This window comes from Panulirus ornatus, chromosome 64, assembly GCF_036320965.1.
Source record: "Panulirus ornatus isolate Po-2019 chromosome 64, ASM3632096v1, whole genome shotgun sequence".
Lineage (NCBI taxonomy): Eukaryota > Metazoa > Arthropoda > Malacostraca > Decapoda > Palinuridae > Panulirus > Panulirus ornatus.
This window is the reverse complement of record NC_092287.1, coordinates 10,775,297-10,789,272: the sequence shown is the minus strand read 5'-3', so window position 1 is coordinate 10,789,272 and position 13,976 is coordinate 10,775,297. Positions and strand designations below refer to the sequence as shown.

The following is a 13,976-nucleotide window of genomic DNA, read 5'->3' as shown; positions in this document are numbered from 1 at the left end:
TATGGTTGCGAGGCGTGGGCTATGGATAGAGTTGTGCGCAGGAGGATGGATGTGCTAGAAATGAGATGTTTGAGGACAATATGTGGTGTGAGGTGGTTTGATCGAGTGAGTAACGTAAGGGTGAGAGAGATGTGTGGAAATAAAAAGAGCGTGGTTGAGAGAGCAGAAGAGGGTGTTTTGAAGTGGTTTGGGCACATGGAGAGAATGAATGAGGAAAGATTGACCAAGAGGATATATGTGTCGGAGGTGGAGGGAACGAGGAGAAGAGGGAGACCAAATTGGAGGTGGAAAGATGGAGTGAAAAAGATTTTGTGTGATCGGGGCCTGAACATGCAGGAGGGTGAAAGGAGGGCAAGGAATAGAGTAAATTGGAGCGATGTGGTATACCGTGGTTGACGTGCTGTCAGTGGATTGAATCAAGGCATGTGAAGCGTCTGGGGTAAACCATGGAAAGCTGTGTAGGTGTGTATATTTGCGTGTGTGGACGTATGTATGTGCATGTGTATGGGGGTGGGTTGGGCCATTTCTTTCGTCTGTTTCCTTGCGCTACCTCGCAAACGCGGGAGACAGCGACAAAGTATAATAAAAAAAATAATATATATATATATATATATATATATATATATATATATATATATATATATATATATATATATATATATATATATACCTCGCTTACGCGGGAAATAGCGAATAGTTTGAAGAAAAAGAATATATATATATATATATATATATATATATATATATATATATATATATATATATATATATATATATATATATCGTAAATAGATTGGCCTTAATTAGGGCCTGAGCTAGCATGAAAAAAAAAGCTATGGTATGAGTTGCTCTTGGACGAAATTACAGGTCACTGACTTTCATCTTGAATATTGATGTAAATATTTATCGATGCTTGAAAAACTCAAGGCAGCTAATTTGTATAGCGGCGCAAATTGAAGTGACATATTATCACAGGCGTTCGTGAATGAGTGAGGGAGGGTTTAAGGTGTTCAGTTGCACTTGATGATGGAACAGTTGTGATTGGCAACAATGCTGACTGGTTAGTTTACAAAGGAATGGACAAACGTGTAGTGAATCTTCGCAGTATCATACTAGAGATTGACGCTTTGTGGGCAAGTAGGTGTTGCTAGTACAGACCATGTTGGAAGGGGTGGCCAAGAGACGTGGGAAGTGTTCGTGGAGGAAGTAAGATACAAAATACAGTGAGGTTCCACCGCGCTGACATGTCAGGAGGCCGGGAACAAGGAAGTGTTTTCAAACATATATCTCGCGGGAGAGAGGAATTCTTTACCTCCCTCGGCATGAAAGATATCGGCAGCTCCTGCCGCTTATCAAGAACACCTAACATTCCTGACATGACATGACCACCGAGCCTACTCAGTATCATTGAAGTAAGTAAGGAAATTGTCTGCTAAACAAGTGGGACAAATCGGTACATTGCTTCCCTTTTTCTTTTTCATTCTTTTTTTTTCTTCAGCTGCTTAATGCGTGTGTCCGAGGTAATGGTCACCTATTTGTCTTGTGAATTGATGGTGGAGGGTAAGATATTATACTCGACTTTCCAAGGTTCGCGGGAAGAGCTTGAGACTATTTTGTCGAATTTGAAGAAATATGCAGACCTGTCGAGTCCCTACCCACCACCAAAGCGACTGCTGGAGTTGTGTCAAATAAAGAATGAGCCTCGAGCTTCTGAAATTTCGTCCCGTATGAAGAGCTTATCGAACCTGTGGGACTTTGACCTTAAGACGTGCACCATGTCCGAGATCACATGGGATATTCATGAGAGCACCTGGTCCTCCTCTGGTGAATCGTGTGAACTTGGTAGACTCCCAGCGACAAGGAGAAAGACACGATGGATGCACGCCCTACGGGACTCCACAGCGATCAACATCAATGTTCCTCACCAGGATCTGGTGGATGATTAACCCATTGCGCTTCGTTCCCTTGAAGAATGAAGCATTCAAGATGCCACAGTTGATACACTAGGCGAACGCTTGAAGGCGCCGAACACGACTGAAGATTATCTCTTTTCTCTCTTCATGTCTTCTGGTTTAAGTCGTGAGGCTTGTGAGATGGGCAAACTTGTGGCTCGCACTGCAGGACTGCTTGGACCGTCATGGTGCATAGTTGTAAAACAAATATTTGTTATGAAACATCCAGGAGTCCCCCTTCCCCTCTCTACCCAGAATAGTTTACAAGTTAGGGAAAAGGTAGTATGTGAAGTATGGCGGGCGAAGGCTTTTCCATTTATTTGCTAGAGCTTGGACGACAGGGGGAATACAGTGATACAGTGACTCTGAAGGAGCTGTCATTTGGGGAATACAGTGATACAGTGACTCTGAAGGAGCTGTAATTTGGGGAATACAGTGATACAGTGACTCTGAAGGAGCTGTAATTTGGGGAATACAGTGATACAGTGACTCTGAAGGAGCTGTCATTTGGGGAATACAGTGATACAGTGACTCTGAAGGAGCTGTAATTTGGGGAATACAGTGATACAGTGACTCTGAAGGAGCTGTCATTTGGGGAATACAGTGATACAGTGACTCTGAAGGAGCTGTCATTTGGGGAATACAGTGATACAATGACTGTGAAGGAGCTGTAATTTGGGGAATACAGTGACTGTGAAGGAGCTGTCATTTGGGGAATACAGTGATACAGTGACTCTGAAGGAGCTGTAATTTGGAGAATACAGTGATACAGTGACTGTGAAGGAGCTGTCATTTGGGGAATACAGTGATACAGTGACTCTGAAGGAGCTGTCATTTGGGGAATACAGTGATACAGTGACTGTGAGGGAGCTGTAATTTGGGGAATACAGTGATACAGTGACTCTGAAGGAGCTGTCATTTGGGGAAAACAGTGATACAGTGACTCTGAAGGAGCTGTCATTTGGAGAATACAGTGATACAGTGACTCTGAAGGAGCTGTAATTTGGAGAATACAGTGATACAGTGACTCTGAAGGAGCTGTAATTAGGGGAATACAGTGATACAGTGACTCTGAAGGAGCTGTCATTTGGGGAATACAGTGATACAGCGACTCTGAAGGAGCTGTAATTAGGGGAATACAGTGATACACTGACTCTGAAGGAGCTGTAATTTGGAGAATACAGTGATACAGTGACTCTGAAGGAGCTGTGATTAGGGGAATACAGTGATACAGTGACTCTGAAGGAGCTGTCATTTGGGGAATACAGTGATACAGCGACTCTGAAGGAGCTGTCATTTGGGGAATACAGTGATACAGCGACTCTGAAGGAGCTGTCATTTGGGGAATACAGTGATACAGTGACTCTGAAGGAGCTGTCATTTGGGGAATACAGTGATACAGTGAATCTGAAGGAGCTGTAATTTGGGGAATACAGTGATACAGTGACTCTGAAGGAGCTGTCATTTGGGGAATACAGTGATACAGCGACTCTGAAGGAGCTGTCATTTGGGGAATACAGTGATACAGTAAATCTGAAGGAGCTGTAATTTGGGGAATACAGTGATACAGTGACTCTGAAGGAGCTGTAATTTGAGGAATACAGTGATACAGTGACTGTGAAGGAGCTGTCATTTGGGGAATACAGTGATACAGTGACTCTGAAGGAGCTGTCATTTGGGAATACAGTGATACAGTGACTCTGAAGGAGCTGTCATTTGGGGAATACAGTGATACAGTGACTCTGAAGGAGCTGTAATTTGGGGAATACAGTGATACAGCGACTCTGAAGGAGCTGTAATTTGGGGAATACAGTGATACAGTGACTCTGAAGGAGCTGTAATTTGGGGAATACAGTGATACAGTGACTCTGAAGGAGCTGTAATTTGGGGAATACAGTGATACAGTGACTCTGAAGGAGCTGTAATTTGGGGAATACAGTGATACAGCGACTCTGAAGGAGCTGTAATTTGGAGAATACAGTGATACAGCGACTCTGAAGGAGCTGTCATTTGGGGAATACAGTGATACAGCGACTCTGAAGGAGCTGTCATTTGGGGAATACAGTGATACAGCGACTCTGAAGGAGCTGTAATTTGGGGAATACAGTGATACAGCGACTCTGAAGGAGCTGTAATTTGGGGAATACAGTGATACAGTGACTCTGAAGGAGCTGTCATTTGGGGAATACAGTGATACAGTGACTCTGAAGGAGCTGTAATTTGGGGAATACAGTGATACAGTGAATCTGAAGGAGCTGTAATTTGGAGAATACAGTGATACAGTGACTCTGAAGGAGCTGTAATTTGGGGAATACAGTGATACAGCGACTCTGAAGGAGCTGTAATTTGGAGAATACAGTGATACAGCGACTCTGAAGGAGCTGTAATTTGGAGAATACAGTGATACAGTGACTCTGAAGGAGCTGTAATTTGGGGAATACAGTGATACAGTAACTCTGAAGGAGCTGTAATTTGGGGAATACAGTGATACAGTAACTCTGAAGGAGCTGTAATTTGGGGAATACAGTGATACAGTGACTCTGAAGGAGCTGTAATTTGGGGAATACAGTGATACAGTAACTCTGAAGGAGCTGTAATTTGGGGAATACATTGATACAGTGACTCTGAAGGAGCTGTAATTTGAGGAATACAGTGATACAGTGACTCTGAAGGAGCTGTAATTTGAGGAATACAGTGATACAGTAACTCTGAAGGAGCTGTAATTTGAGGAATACAGTGATACAGTAACTCTGAAGGAGCTGTCATTTGGGGAATACAGTGACTGTGAAGGAGCTGTCATTTGGGGAATACAGTGATACAGTAACTCTGAAGGAGCTGTCATTTGGCATATAATGGAAGATATGACGTTGCAGCGCACTCCTGGGTGTTGATGACACCCCCAGATGCAGCTGGTGGCGAGCTGACCTTAATTTTCCCCCACAGAAAACTTTTCATAAAACCTTGTTCTAGAGCGGTAAGCTGGTGGTTCAGGTGGCTTGATTGTATGGGAAATTTTCAACGACCATTTACTAATTACAAGCCTTACATTGTCACGTGAAAATTAATGACCATTTACTAATTACAAGCCTTACATTGTCACGTGCTTGTAGAAGGCGTACAGTGTCAAGCTACATAAATATATTTATTGATAACGTGAACGTATTTATCGATAATGTCATTTTGATAATTTACGCTTTTCAGTTAATCATCATCCGTTCACTTAGTCTCTTATATTTCTTTATCAGATTTTGTTAATAAGAAATAATTGTTCATAAGAAATAATTGTTAATAAGAAATAGTTGTTAATAAGAAATAATTGTTAATAAGAAATGATTGTTAATGAGAAATAATTGTTGATAAGAGATAATTGTTAATAAGAAATGATTGTTAATAAGAAATAATTGTTAATAAGATATGATTGTTAATAAGAATTGTTAATAAGAAATAATTGTTAATAAGACATAATTGTTGATAAGAGATAATTGTTAATAAGAAATAATTGTTAATAAGACATAATTGTTGATAAGAGATAATTGTTAATAAGAAATGATTGTTAATAAGAAATAATTGTTAATAAGATATGATTGTTAATAAGAATTGTTAATAAGAAATAATTGTTAATAAGACATAATTGTTGATAAGAGATAATTGTTAATAAGAAATAATTGTTAATAAGACATAATTGTTGATAAGAGATAATTGTTAATAAGAAATGATTGTTAATAAGAAATAATTGTTAATAAGATATGATTGTTAATAAGAATTGTTAATAAGAAATAATTGTTAATAAGATATGATTGTTAATAAGAATTGTTAATAAGAAATGATTGTTAATAAGACATAATTGTTGATAAGAGATAATTGTTAATAAGAAATGATTGTTAATAAGAAATAATTGTTAATAAGATATGATTGTTAATAAGAATTGTTAATAAGAAATAATTGTTAATAAGACATAATTGTTGATAAGAGATAATTGTTAATAAGAAATGATTGTTCATAAGACATAATTGTTGATAAGAGATAATTGTTAATAAGAAATAATTGTTAATAAGACATAATTGTTGATAAGAGATAATTGTTAATAAGAAATGATTGTTCATAAGACATAATTGTTGATAAGAGATAATTGTTAATAAGAAATAATTGTTAATAAGACATAATTGTTGATAAGAGATAATTGTTAATAAGAAATGATTGTTAATGAGAAATAATTGTTGATAAATAATTGTTGCTAAGAAATGATTGTATATAAAAAATAATTGCTGATTAAAGATAATTGTTAATTGTTAATAAGAATGATTGTTAATAAGAAACAATTTTGGATGACTGGTGCAACAGACGTGAGTTGTGTTGCTACTGCTTCCTAGTGCATGGTTTACTGTGACACACACACACACACACACACACACACACACACACACACCAGCCTCAGCCAGGTACCCAGGATCAACGCCTGGGTTGGGTATAGTCTGACTACCATTGCCAGGATTCGAACCTATACGGGTCCGACCCTGGGCTGGCCCATGGTGACTCATAGGTCAGTAACGCTAACCGCTAAACACCACGGAGGGCCCTAGAATGAATGGCCTACGGTGATTAAGTACCATTTACTTTACAAATTAAGTATATTTGATGAATGTCTTGTATATTTACTACACTTCATAAGTGACGTTCATAAGTAGGCTTGAAATGAAGCTGAGGTTAACGCTTACACTTTTAATACTTTATCACAAGTATTTCGTTTTCACTTGTAAGTTCAGGGATGACTATTGTAAATACTGACCTTCTCTTGTTCCTCCCTCCCTCACACAGACCTGTCGGCGGGCGTGGTGTGGGCGTGGGACGCAGACGACCAGCAGGAAGGCACCAACGCCCACCTCACCTACTCGATCGAGAAGAACGTGGTAGACGAGCGCTCCGGCCAGGCCATCTTCGCCGTCCACCCCGAGACCGGCCTCGTCCGCACCGCCGTCTGCTGCCTCGACCGCGAGACCACGCCCGAGTACCACATCCAGGTGGTGGCCACAGACGGCGGCGGCCTCAAGGGTGAGTCTGTCTGCCACCTGGCTAAGGGGTCGTAGTGTGGGGGTCTGCCAGCTGGCCAGGGGGTCACAGTGAGGGTCTCCCAGCTGGCCAAGGGGTCGTAGTGTGGGTCTGCCTTCTGGCCAGGGGGTCGTAGTGTGGGAGTCTGCCACCTGGCCAGGGGGTCGTAGTGTGGGAGTCTGCCACCTGGCCAGGGGGTCGTAGTGAGGGTCTGCCAACTAGAAAGGTGTCGCACTAGGGGTCTGGCAACAGAACCAAGGAGGAGGTCATGGTGAGGTCAACCAGCTGGCCAGGTGTTCTGGTGAGACCTACCAGCTGGCCAGATATCATGGTGAGGTTAACCATCTGGCCAGGGGTCATAGTGAAGTTACCCACCTATCCACGATCATGATAAGGCCTGCCAGCTGGCTAGGGGTCATAATGAGGTTAACCAGCTGGCCAGGGGGTCATGATGAGGCCTTCCAGCTGGCTAGGGGCCATGGTGAGGCCTGCCAGCTAGCCAGGGGGTCATGGTAAGGTTAACCAGCTGGCCAGGGGGTCATGATGAGGCCTGCCAGCTGGCTAGGGGCCATGGTGAGGCCTGCCAGCTAGCCAGGGGTCATGCATGGTAAGGTTAACCAGCTGGACAGGGGTCATGATGAGGCCTTCCAGCTGGCTAGGGGCCATGGTGAGGCCTGCCAGCTAGCCAGGGGGTCATGGTAAGGTTAACCAGCTGGACAGGGGTCATGATAAGGCCTGCCAGCTGGCTAGGGGTCATAATGAGGTTAACCAGCTGGCCAGGGGGTCATGATGAGGCCTTCCAGCTGGCTAGGGGCCATGGTGAGGCCTGCCAGCTAGCCAGGGGGTCATGGTGAGGTTAACCAGCTGGACAGGGGGTCATGATGAGGCCTGCCAGCTGGCCAGTCTAGAGTTCAGAATGTGGTCGTTGGCCAGGCTGGTTTTTGTGTGGTGATGGTGAACAGGACGCTACGAGTGGAGGGAAGAGACGGGAGGGAAGATCCCTCCATCATTAAGTCCCTCCATCCTCAGGAGCCGCACTAGATCTCCCTAGAGAAGGGGCCATCCTCCAGGCACATCCCCAGCTGGAGGACTGCGTCAGGAGGATTAAGGAAGAGCAGGGTATTGATATGGTTGTGATTATATCAGTAATATCCTGAGTGGTCCACATGGCTGTTATATATATCTTTGTCCATTGTAATAAAACCTTTATATTTATTTTGCTAACATTTTCTGTCATACTGTCTTTCCCTCGAGTTTTTAAGTTCTTTCGACCTTAAAGTTAGCCTTACTCAGAGACTATCTTTCCCTCGAGTTTTTAAGTTCCTTCGACCTTATAGTTGGCCGTACTCAGGGACAATCCTTTTTCTTTTTATCCTCTTAACTTATCCTAAGTGGCTGGGTCTTGGAACACCATCTAATGCTTTCGTAAGTTAACTGGAAGTGATCTACTTTTGCGATGCCACCCGATGATAATGTGTGTTTCAGAGAAGGAGCAGCGTTATGGATTTTCCTGGCGTAGGAAGCCAAGTTTCCAGACCATGAATTAAAAAAAGGGAGTGGATAATTCTCAAGATATTCACTAATTTACGATTTGTAAGTATCACATGCCCTCCCCTGACCATCATATGCGTTTATCCTGCAGGGTTGACGAACCCGCACACTTTCCAAGTGAGAGGACGCGCCGAGATGACCTATATTTTCCCGGGGATAAGTTTTGAAAGAAATCGTGAGAGAGAGATTTCAATTGTTTGGAGAAGCGATCACCGAAGTTCTGGGGGAGACTTATGAAGATTGACAACTTGAACTGTCTCTGGGAAAACGAGGTTATACCAGCAACGAAGGACGTGAGACGTTGAGAAATTGTTATTCCATAAGTCCAAGTGTGTTTGTGTGTATATATGACCGTGTGTGTGTGTGTGTGTGTGCTCGTATGTTTCTTGCTCGTACATTGACGAGTGTGTGTGTGTGTGTGTGTGTGTGATTACCTATTTCTTAATAGACATTTGTACTATCTATATAGAGAGGAATGTCTACATTCTTGGGGCCCCATCATACTACTTGTTAACTTCTGTACATTGTTCACATTCACAGTATCATAACTCAATTTGTCCCGTCCGTCTACTGCTCTTACACCATAAAGTTCCTTCCAATCATCTGTCCTCAAGAGTTTCCTACTTAATTTCACTTTATAGCCTCAAGTAGTTCTTTCCTTGCACGTTTAGAAAACTTGTTTACTGTCTGCTTCATCAAGCCGGTTTAAAAACCTCAGGTTTGTGATCAAGTCACCCCTAACTCATCTCCTCCTAAGTGAACATATTCAAGGCTTCTTGCCTTTCCCTGTGGCTCACTATTCTTAATTCTGTTACCATCTTTGTTGCCCTCTTCTAGACTTTCTCTGTCAGTTCTCTGTGCGTCTGTAAGTGCGGTGACCATACTTGAGAAGCACATTCTAGATTTGGCCTCATGTAGGATGTGAGGGATTTGCTAACTATTACCAGATCCATAGAGATATATATGCAAGTCTATTATCTGCCAGCAGACATTTGTTCTCCCTCACTGTTTCCATAAGGAGGTTTCGAACAATGTTTACTCCCTAATCCCTCTCACATATAGATTCCAGTATCTTATATCGCGCTTGATGATATTCATGTCGAGGCTATTTTTCGTTGTGTCTCATCCTCATGTTTGTGATTACTATTTGCGATTGCTCTTCGTGTGTTACGAGGAGAGAGACTTACACACATATTATCCCTTGTCTTTATCTTGTATATATGTATCATGTCTTTACTTTTATGTGAACACACACACACACACACACACACACACACACACACACACACACACACACACCAGCCTAAGACAGGCACCCGTTTATCGACCAGACACGAAGGTGGATGAACACCTGGGTTGGCTGTTGTCCGACTGCCAGGACCAGGGTTCGCACCCGGGTTGGCTTCCCATATGGTATGGTGTCATATGCTTTCTTGCAGTCCAGATACAAACAGTCCAATACAGAGCTCACTCTCTCGTAGAAATCTATGAGACGCGTTATGCCTTGCCACTTTTCCCTAAAAGTAGTGTTGTCTCTCGCCATGGTAATTTCTCCTCTACAGAAAGTCGTTCATTGCCATTCTTTGGTCATCATCTTCAGTACTTTATAAAGTACACTTGTCAGTGAAAGTGACTTCAGTTGAGCGCCTCTTCTCAGTCTCCTTTCGTATCAATAAACACGACGATTGCTCCTTTTCCACACCTTTGGCACTTTGCTATTCTCCATTGACACTTGAACAGTGTTTCAGGAGGTTTGTCAAGTGTATCTCAGCACATCTTCAGCATATGTGATGAAATCTCATCAGGACCATGAGCTCTGTATGGGTCGAAACCCTTTTGAACTCTGGTGATGTCTCTCCACTGCTTTCTAAGACGTCCACCCCATTCCATTTTACTAGTCTTGGGGGATATGATCCCGTCCACTGTGAAAACGCTTTCGAAATTGTCATTCGGTTCATCACATATCCTTGCATCTTCCTTTTACAAGACTTCACCTTCAATTCCTTAGCCTAAGTAGCCTCTCTTAAACGGACAGTTTACACCGGATGAATGTATGAAGATTATAATTTTCTTCTGCTTGTGCCCAATCATCTTTAGAAATTATCTCTGTCCCTCTTATCTTATCCTACTGTGCTGTGTGCTGTGTATGTGTGTGTGTGTGTGTGTGTGTGTGTGTGTGTGTGTGTGTGTGTGTTACAGCGAGAGAATTATACACTTGCCTTCCCTCGTCGCTCATCCTGGAATATACGTACAGTTTATTCATTCCTCCGTATGTATGAACGTACGCAAAAATACCCTAGCCTAAACCGGGTAGTCGTTGTTCGACCAGACTCGAGGATGAACATCCGGGGTGGGTGTAGGCCGACCACCACGCCCAGAATCACGACCCCCCATGCACGCGGGCCCCTTATGACTCACGGCCAACGTGTGTGTGTGTGTGTGTGTGTGTGTGTGTGTGTGTGTGTGTGTGTACAGTATGTCGCGGGCAAGGCTTACACCAGGTGCACAAAGACACTGGGCGCCCGCATCAGGCGGTGAGAGTCAGAGCTGCTCACAAGTCTGATAAACAAGAGAACATTACGACTGAAATTCCCGGAAGTTTCGAGTGATGTACGTGTGAAAGTTGGGCTCAGCCTCCCGCACAACCCAGGGGTCAGCTTGTGAAGTGCGTTCTTCTTCCTCTTTTCTCTTTCTCTCTTTTTTTCCCCCCCAAAAGTCACTTTGATAAGAGTAATAACTTGGAGGATTCGCCGAGGTTTGCAGCTGCTCTGAGATGTAGAAGGAGATGTCTCATGCAGAGGTGCCTCTCTCTCTCTCTCTCTCTCTCTCTCTCTCTCTCTCTCTCTCTCTCTCTCTCTCTCTCTCTCTCTCTCTCTCTCATGCATCGGATGCCAGGCACCAGTCCTGCCTCATGGCAAAGTCGCCCAAGATACTCATTGCTATTCTCTTACATCCCTGTGTGCATTAATTGTTTTCAGGTGTATTCATGTGTGTGTGTGTGTGTGTGTGTGTGTGTGTGTGTGTATGTTTGTATGAGATCACATTTTCATGTGGCTGTACCTTTGGATGAATGAGGTTTCGATGACTAGGCAGGTAGTGAGGTGAGTGGGCAGGTAATGCCATGGGATAACATGCAAGTCTCTGCAAAGAAATACATAGGAATGTGAATTTTAGTCTACCAATGGGGTCCAATGCAAGGCTGTGTCTCTGGCAGTGGGAGAGACTATATACACACACAGTCTCCTTCCTGTAGAGTGAAGTGGCAAGCAAGTGGCTTAATGGGAAATACCTATGATCATTCTATCTAAGGAGACGAGCGAATGATGTTCGTAGTGAACTTTGAGAAACGTATATATCGGCTTCTTTCAACTATTCTTACTGGTAAATCATTCCCCTCCATCAACAGTCTTGTTAGAGAAGAATTACATCACCTCACTCGAAGTAACTTCTTATAGATAATGTTTATACGAGTCTACTTTTGTGTAATAGCTTTATAGATATGGTTTATATGAATTTATATGTGTATGTATATGTTTATCCTAAGATTTTCTTTTATACAGGAACTTATCTTACACATTATGATGATTAGTTTATACATATACTTCTGCCGTATGTAGTACAATTACGACCCCAGTACATCGTAAACCTACAGCTGGTGTATGGGTCACCAGCAGATACAGTGTATGAAAATGCCGTAAGATTCACAGCTACAGTGTAGGAACGCTGAATCACCGAGTGTATATATATATATATATATATATATATATATATATATATATATATATATATATATATATATATATATGTGTGTGTGTGTGTGTGTGTGTGTGTGTGTGTGTGTGTGGTGTGAGGTGGTTTGATCGAGTAAGTAACGTAAGGGTAAGAGAGATGTGTGGAAATAAAAAGAGCGTGGTTGAGAGAGCAGAAGAGGGTGTTTTGAAATGGTTTGGTCACATGGAGAGAATGAGTGAGGAAAGATTGACCAAGAGGATATATGTGTCGGAGGTGGAGGGAACGAGGAGAAGTGGGAGACCAGATTGGAGGTGGAAAGATGGAGTGAAAAAGATTTTGTGTGATCGGGGCCTGAACATGCAGGAGGGTGAAAGGAGGGCAAGGAATAGAGTGAATTGGATCGATGTGGTAAACCGGGGTTGACGTGCTGTCAGTGGATTGAATCAGGGCATGTGAAGCGTCTGGGGTAAACCATGGAAAGCTGTGTAGGTATGTATATTTGCGTGTGTGGACGTATGTATATACATGTGTATGGGGGTGGGTTGGGCCATTTCTTTCGTCTGTTTCCTTGCGCTACCTCGCAAACGCGGGAGACAGCGACAAAGAAAAAAAAAAAAATATATATATATATATATATATATATATATATATATATATATATATATATATATATATATATGTCTATCGCCTGTAAGAGAGTATATTGTCTATCTACAGTTGTGGACACTGTGATAATAATTAAGATTTTCTCTCTCTCTCTCTCTCTCTCTCTCTCTCTCTCTCTCTCTCTCTCTCTCTCTCTCTCTCTCTCTCTCTCTCTCTCTCTCTCACTCCAGGTACGGGTACAGTGGTGGTGCGTCTGGTGGACGTGAACGACAACTCGCCTCGCCTGACCCGCGACCTGTGGCAGGTGGAGGTGGACGAGACCTGGGGCCACGGAGCCCCCAGGAACGACACCCTCCTCCAGGTCTCCACCGCCGACCACGACACCTCCAACTACTTCTTCTACCGGGTCAGTCTACCCTCCTCATCTACCGGGTCAGTCTACCTTCCTCATCTACCGGGTCAGTCTACCTTCCTCATCTACCGGGTCAGTCTACCCTCCTCATCTACTGGGTCAGTCTACCCCCCTCATCTAACCTCCTTATCTACTCATTCCATCAGATAAGCACTTCATCTACTCCTAAGTCAGTCGACTACTTCATCTTCTACAAGATCTTACATCTACCTCTGAAAGTAATATTCTACAAGCGCATGGGTTCGAATCCTGGTTACGGTACTCGGTCCACAGTCAACCCAGCTGTTCATCCACCCGTAGAGGTTGGTCGATGAAATGACTACGTGGCTTAGGCTAGGATATATATATATATATATATATATATATATATATATATATATATATATATATATATATATATATATATATATATATATATATATATTCCTATGAGTCCACAGGGAAGATGAAACACGATAAGTTCCCAAGTGCACTTTCGTGTAATAATCACATCATTAGGGGAGACACAAGAGAGTAATATAACAGTCAGTTGATATACATCGAAGAAACGAAGCTAGGACGCCACATGTATACACACACACACACACACACTATCCTGAGCCAGGTACTCATTTTATCAACCAATCCCTAGGGGTGGATGAACAGCTGGGTTGACTATGGACCGACTGCCACAACCA

General features: G+C 42.7%; 1 protein-coding gene across 1 annotated transcript in view; it reads left to right on the top strand.

Annotated features, from left to right (window-relative positions):
• LOC139746291 (neural-cadherin-like) overlaps positions 1-13,976 on the top strand; it is a 169,988-nt gene that overhangs the window by 43,790 nt on the left and 112,222 nt on the right. The window contains 2 exon segments of the mRNA XM_071657380.1: positions 6,768-7,001; positions 13,118-13,293. Coding sequence (XP_071513481.1) covers positions 6,768-7,001; positions 13,118-13,293 — 410 coding nt within the window.